Source organism: Zonotrichia leucophrys, chromosome 8, assembly GCF_028769735.1.
Source record: "Zonotrichia leucophrys gambelii isolate GWCS_2022_RI chromosome 8, RI_Zleu_2.0, whole genome shotgun sequence".
NCBI classification, from domain to species: Eukaryota; Metazoa; Chordata; class Aves; order Passeriformes; family Passerellidae; genus Zonotrichia; species Zonotrichia leucophrys.
This window is the reverse complement of record NC_088178.1, coordinates 24,923,147-24,929,718: the sequence shown is the minus strand read 5'-3', so window position 1 is coordinate 24,929,718 and position 6,572 is coordinate 24,923,147. Positions and strand designations below refer to the sequence as shown.

The following is a 6,572-nucleotide window of genomic DNA, read 5'->3' as shown; positions in this document are numbered from 1 at the left end:
GGGGCCGCCCCAGGTACCGGCGGGGGGGCGGCTCCCGCCACGCGAGCAGCGGCCGCGGGACCGCTCGCCTTAGCTCGCTTCAGTTGTGTTCGGCTCGGCTCGGCTCGGCTCGGTTTGCTTCGGCTCGGCTCGGCTCGGCTCGGCTCGGCTCAACGCCGCCGCTCCTTCTCCGCAGGTAAGAGCCGCGGCTCCTCTGAGGGAGCTCCTTCCGCGCCGTCGGGGCTGCTTCCCAACGAAGGTGGCGGGGAAGGGGCTGGCGGTGTTCCGCACCTCTTGTCCCCAACCGGGACCCACAAACTCCTCCTGCCCTCCTCGCCCCGGGCTCCGCGGGACGGCAAGCTGGAGGTGCCCGGCGGGTGAGCTCCGTGCCCCGAGGTGTGTTGTAACGGGCAGCCCTCGGGAGCGGCGGGGCGGACAGGGCAACAGCAGTTCCATCTCCAAAATAAACATATCCCAGCAACGAGAGGCGATATAATCTTGCCTTATCAGTAAAATACCCTCAGCCTCGCGGGAGGGGGGAGAGCGGAGAGCGGGGCCTTCCCGGCTGTTCCCCAGCTGGTGCGTAACCCGCCCGTTCCCGTCACCCCGGGCCGTGCCCGGCTCGGGGAGAGGGAACAGGGAACAGGTGACAACAACCGAACTGCTGGGAATGGAGCACTGCCGGAATCGCGCACTGCTGTCGTCGTGGCTGCTCGGGCAGGGCACGGACCCGCTGCTGCCTCACAGCCCGCCCGAGCCGGCGGAGCGGACTTGCCCGTGCCCACCCTGCCCGTATAGCCCCGGGCAGCGCGCCCACCGCACCAAACCGAACGGATCCACCTTCTAATTCAGTTCATAAAAAGTACAAACTCTCCAGTTCGTCCAGTTTATGCTGTGCAAAACGCATGTGGTATTTTATTTTTTTTTTTTGCCCCGCATTCTGGGACGACGCGTCGGTTTTCTCCGCTGTTTTGTTTCTTGCCCGCAGCCCGGCAGTGCCGCTGGTGTGCGCGGTAACAGCGGCCGGGGCACCGCAGCGGCATCGCCAGCACCGGCACCAGCGGCTCCACCTTCCCTGCCTCCCAAGGCTCTGTCTCCACGCTGTCCTTTCCTTCTTACAAGCTTGTGGGCTTGTGCAGTGCATCAGGTTGATCTGACCTAAGTGTAACTTGTCAAAAAAGAAAAAAAAAAAAAAACCGAGGGGGAATAATTTTAATGTGGGTTTTCCCATGTCCTGAGACATGACCGTCGTCTCTGAACATGGTTCTGTGAAATTCTTTGGTGGCAAATCTGGTTTTGACTTCTCCTGTTTTGTTTCTCATCACTTATTCCTCACTCAGTGCTGCACTCTCAGTTGTGCAAATAATAGTTTGCAGGGCTTAAGAGTTGCCTGGATTAGCTCTGGGTTCAAATAACATTCTCTTGTGAAGGTTTTTTCTTTTCCTCCTCCAAAGGTAAAAAATGTCACAGGAACTATAATTTTGATCTGTGTGTTTGTAACTGTACTCAGATCATGGGAGCACCGGTATTGGGTTATAGAGGGTACAAAATTGAATCCATACACTGCTGTATGGAAGTGTGTAACTAAAAGGCTTTTATTTCCTGTTATTTGTGCTTGCTATCCTGGAGGTGGTTGTATATACATTTACTGGGACTTCACTGCCTTCAGGACGGTTTTATCAGAACAATTTATAGTGTAAGTCAGAAGAGAGACAAATAAACCCAATTAAGATCAAGATTCCTTTGCAGTTTTGACAAAATCGTGATGCCCTCTTTGCAGACCCAATATATTTTCAGGTGACAATGTGAGAAGACTTATCAGCTTTATGTTTTACTAGCAGTAGTTCTTGTGTGCAGCAAAGCAATGCATTTAGTATTTGTTAACATGATGGTTGTTGTGTAGTAGTCATGTTAGCTGCGTAGTTCAGAGGTGGTTTTTCCTACCTTCATTTTCATATGTTCTCATGCAGCTCCAGATTAAAATGTGCAGGTCACAGCATCACAGTTGAGGGTCTTGCATCATGCTGCCTGATTGTAGTTCCAGGGAAGGGCTCTCATGTCCACTTTGCCCCCCAGTATTTTTTGTAACTGGTTGGGCTGAAGAAGTAGGGTTTTTTGAGGCAGTTCTTGATGGCTAACACTTAGAAATGTCCTGAACTGGTCATTTCAGGTATGCTTTTTGCTGTAAAAATGTATCTTGTGCTTTAGGTTCTGTGTATTTAGTGAGCTCTTGGAAATGTGTGCTTAGCTTAGTGCAGTAGTGTTTGATATTTGAAATAAGCAATAAGATTTATGTTTGGCAGTATTAGCTCATTAAAAATTGGGAAATGTGAAGGTGCTTGTTCTAATCCCAGTTAGCAGGTGGCTTACTTTGCAGCATGGGAGAACATCATAGCATAGAGAAATGAATTAACTTATTCATCCCAGATTTTCTGCTTGAAGAGGAGCATTAACAGGCAGCAAATTAGACTTCTGCACTGCAGAGGCATCCTAAGCTGGCCCTGTCTCTGTGTGATTCTGGTTTGCAGGTGGTTTCTACAAGACAATTCCAGCCTCTGGTCACTTGATTCGGTGAGGACAGCAGCTTGTTTTTATCTATAAATGAAAGGTTTTAGACCCAGTGGTGCAGAAAAATCTGTAACTGTGTCCTGCTCATTGGTGGAGGGGTGTCTGCCTGAGCCTGCATGTGGCCTCACGCTATCTCCAGAGAGGGTGAGTGCCATCATGTGCCTGAACTTCCCTTATCTTCCACCACTGTGGGAGGGCATGGTCATGGCTTTCTCCATGGAGGGCTGTATCCCAGGGCAGGACATAGCTGTGCAAGGATCTGCAGGGACTCACACTCAGATTCATCTCGTGTGTTGCTCTGTTTGTGCTTGCATGTCGCTGCTCCCTCAGTGTGTTCAGCAGTGAGGTGTGAGGAAGGGCTCCACCATTGCCAGTTCCTTCCTGAGAAAGAGAGCAGAGCTGCAGGGCTGGAGATCCCGTGAGGAGCGGGCTGAATTCCGGTGTTTGTGACAGGAAGGAAGGGCTTTGAGGATGGTGAGTTTTGTAACAGCCCTCAGCCTCATCAGTGTGCACTGGTCTCTGGGACAGGGCTGGATTCGGGGCAGCCTCAGCTTGCAGTTCTGTAGCACTAGAAATTGGCTGGCTCCAGGATTCCCAGTTCAACAGAATATTCAAGGAGTTGTGGAAATCTCTGCATCCCCTCTTTAGGGCATAGGGAAGATAAAAATCCCCTCTTCCTTGCATCCTCTGGGAGAGAGCTGAGCTAGGTTCAGATTTTTTTACCATTACATATTTTTCTATGTATTTTCTGGAGTAGTGTGCTTGCCAACAGGAATGGAACCGTGTGATAGTAAGAGAGTGGTAAACAACACTCATAGAAGAGAGTACAAAAGTGGAAACTAAAATATCTTTAATTTTTTTTGTTTGTTTTTGTTGTAATACTAGAAGGACTAATTCCTCCTTCCTGAGAATTTTATTCTGGCTCTGAAATGGGCTTTGAGGATGTTGAATGTCGTGCAGGAAATGGGAGAGGCATGGCTTGATGTTTGACTCAAGTAAATCTTTTTAACAGTCGAACGAAATGTTGTAAAGTTAGATGGCAAAAAAAGTGGTACCTGCTGGTTCTTGACTCATGTTCCACATCCAGCAAGTTCTTAAAAATCTTTTAAAAGCTGTTTTTAAAGCCTGTGTTCCCAAATCTAAATGGGAATGAAAATAACCACTGACATTGCTTACAGGTTTTCATCCTTTAGTTGTTATGCATATATTGAACTTTTTTGTAGCATGTAAGTTCCAGAACAAATCCACTACAAGCATCTTCTTGTAAAGACTTCTGGACTCACTTATAAATTAATTCTATTAAAGCTGAAGCACTCAAGATGAAGAGCTCCCATTTTTAAGATAATAAACATAGACTTTCTGTGTAGAGAATTGAAATGTTTTTGTTCTAGATCTGTCAGTTGAGTGGCATTTAGATGACACCCCAAAGTCGAGTTTTGGACAGTACTGAAGAGTGAGCCAGAGGCTGTCACAGGGAGCAGCTGTTGCAGGGGGCAGGGCTGTGAGAGCAGGAGGAAATGTAACTGAAAAATGTGCAATACTTTGAGCAAGAGCAAGCTGCTGTGGTGCTGCCAAGCGAGGTGATTGTCAATTGTGTGGATCCTGAGGAGGGATTTGTGTTTGATCCAAATTCCGGCCTGGGGTGGGTGGCTGCAGCCTGTTATTTACGTAAGGTCCGAGTGTGCCCAGGTGCTGTGGCAGGCTCCACAAGGCAAGATAATGTAAGTCAGGGTGACAAATGGTGCTGTCCCCTGGCTTACTGGGGAGAAAATGCACCAGACACAAACTCGGCCTTTACATTGTATTAGCCATGAAAAAGACAACGATGTTCTGTTATGTTTTTCTGCTCTAAATCTGGAATAATTATTACTTTGAAGCAGATATTTTTGTGTAGGTGTGCTCTAAGTTGCAGATGTCCTATTGCAGTTGTCTTTGCAGCATGGTAGACTTTGATCCAGGCTTTGTGCAAAACACCCTTGTGTACAGAGAGATTTCAGCTGCTTCTTGGTTCTGTTTGCTTTGCTGCCTTTCTTCAGGAAATGTGCAATGATTCCTATCCAAGGTTTTCTGTCCACTTGTGAGATTTATCCGGAACTTTAATTTTAGATTAGTAAAGATAATCTCCCTTTAATAAACTTTAAACTGATGGCTTCGAATGTTTGCTGTTATCTTAATATCTGTCACTAACTCAAGCCCTGTTTCTGTTTTCTTTGTACACTACAGGATTTTCCTCTTTACCTTCAGTGGAGGAATCTCAGACCTCGCACAGCGCTGTGTTCCCAGCCTAACCCCATTATTCCCTTACCTAATATTCTAATTATTCATCTTTACCATAATCATTGTAATCCTTTTGCTTCTACATCGCAGGTTCAACAGTGTGACCACTCTCTTGATTCATATACTCACAGCAAAGCCTTCATCTCTCTCATGGATTATAGATCTAAATTGGTAACTATCGCTTGCTTGCAATGTTTATTAGCACTTGTTAATTGCTCATACTCTGTTTTCTGCTTCTGAGAAATCTCTCTTGTAGAACAGCATTTTATAGAGTCTCTAAGGTCACGGCCTTGTTTCCTTTATGAGCTTTATCCTTAGGACAGCACACATTGGCTCTAAAAAATTCAATTGCTTGGTAGAAATCTGGTTCAAAATGGAAATTGATTTCTGAAAAAGAAAACAGTATTTATTTTCCAATGACAGAGCACATAAAGGAGTGAGTTTTTACAATAGAAAATTGACTTAGATGTGTAATTTGTGAACTAGAATACTTTTAACTTAATTGCACTTTCTAAGACTTTTTGGGAAAAAAATACACAAGGTATTAATGCTTTTGAGAAGAAGTTATGTTGCACATTAGTAGCACCTCTCATGGGTTACTGTAGAAATACAAAGGAGTGGTTTCATCCCATCCTCTCATCTGCCTAATTAAAGTGTGTTACTGGATGATGATAAAACAGTTAAACTGTCACATTTAAATTGTTACTGGTCCTAAGTAGCATATGACAAATATAGGAAATTACACTTTTGGCTTTAAAAATGAGGCATATTAAAAGATGTTTTTATTGCTAGAACTGCCCAGAAGTTGTAATACAGAGAATACACAGGTTCATAACAAGTTGAATTTGCAAATGTGTCTTAGGGTATAGTTTGAAGTATAAGTTGCATCGGTGTGACCAGGTTTCATGGTTAACCAGGGTGACTGACAGCAGAAAAGGAGATTTTTTCCCAAATTGACTTCTTTCTCACACTGTTGTGAGAGAGAATAGGATGTGGAAACAGCATGTCAGTGAACACACCCACATGGTTGCTAATAAAGAACCATTAAGAAGAAAAGATAAAAAAAGATAAAGAACCATAAAGAAAGGTGACCTTCCAAGGTAATGGTTGGATTTCTTGTTTCTTGTCATGAGAGGATAAAGAACAGCTCTCCATTAGTTTGTAGCCAAAACCATAAGGGCTGGCAACACTAAAAGTCAACCTTAGCCTTTTTTTCTGGCAATAAATAAATGGTGAGAGGTATATCAGTTAATTTAAGTTTGTCCTGAAGTTGTGTGTAGGCAAAAAATGTTTCAGAGCAGGGCTTACAGTGACCACTTCCAGTGATTCCTAAGAGCAGGAACACTTTGATGTTTGTGTTGCACTAGAAACCAGTTTGAGGCTTCACCATGATGCTGGTCACAAATTGAGCACAGTTGTGTGGATCCATCTATGTGACAGATTTTAGTCAGCACTAAAAACAGCAAAGGCTGGTTTCCCATGCAGGTGTCTTAGGGCAATTAGCTTTTTTTCTTTTAAAATTCATTAGATCAAAATAGAAACTAAAGACAGGAGAGCCACTTTGACCCAGGAATATATTCTTTGGTGGCTAATAAGCTCTGATTAAGATTTTATTGCTTTAGAGCATTTGCAGCATCCTGCTCTTATGTGGTTTCTTTGTCTAATAAAAGATGAGCTCACACTGCAGGCTTTTTCCTCAATAGGGAAATAATAAAGTATCTCAGAGCTACAAAACTGCCTATTCCCAC

At 44.7% G+C, this 6,572-nt stretch overlaps 1 protein-coding gene across 2 annotated transcripts in view; it reads left to right on the top strand.

Moving 5' to 3' along the window:
- Positions 1-6,572, top strand: part of RAB3B (RAB3B, member RAS oncogene family) — a 53,999-nt gene continuing 47,427 nt past the window's right edge. The window contains exons 1-2 of one of the 2 annotated variants that reach the window (XM_064719716.1): positions 40-175; positions 4,915-4,995. In XM_064719716.1, the coding sequence (XP_064575786.1) occupies positions 4,975-4,995 (21 nt within the window). In that variant the 5' untranslated portion in view covers positions 40-175; positions 4,915-4,974. Of the gene's footprint in view, positions 176-4,914; positions 4,996-6,572 lie in introns of both variants that reach the window. The other variant, XM_064719717.1, reaches the window with a different exon arrangement.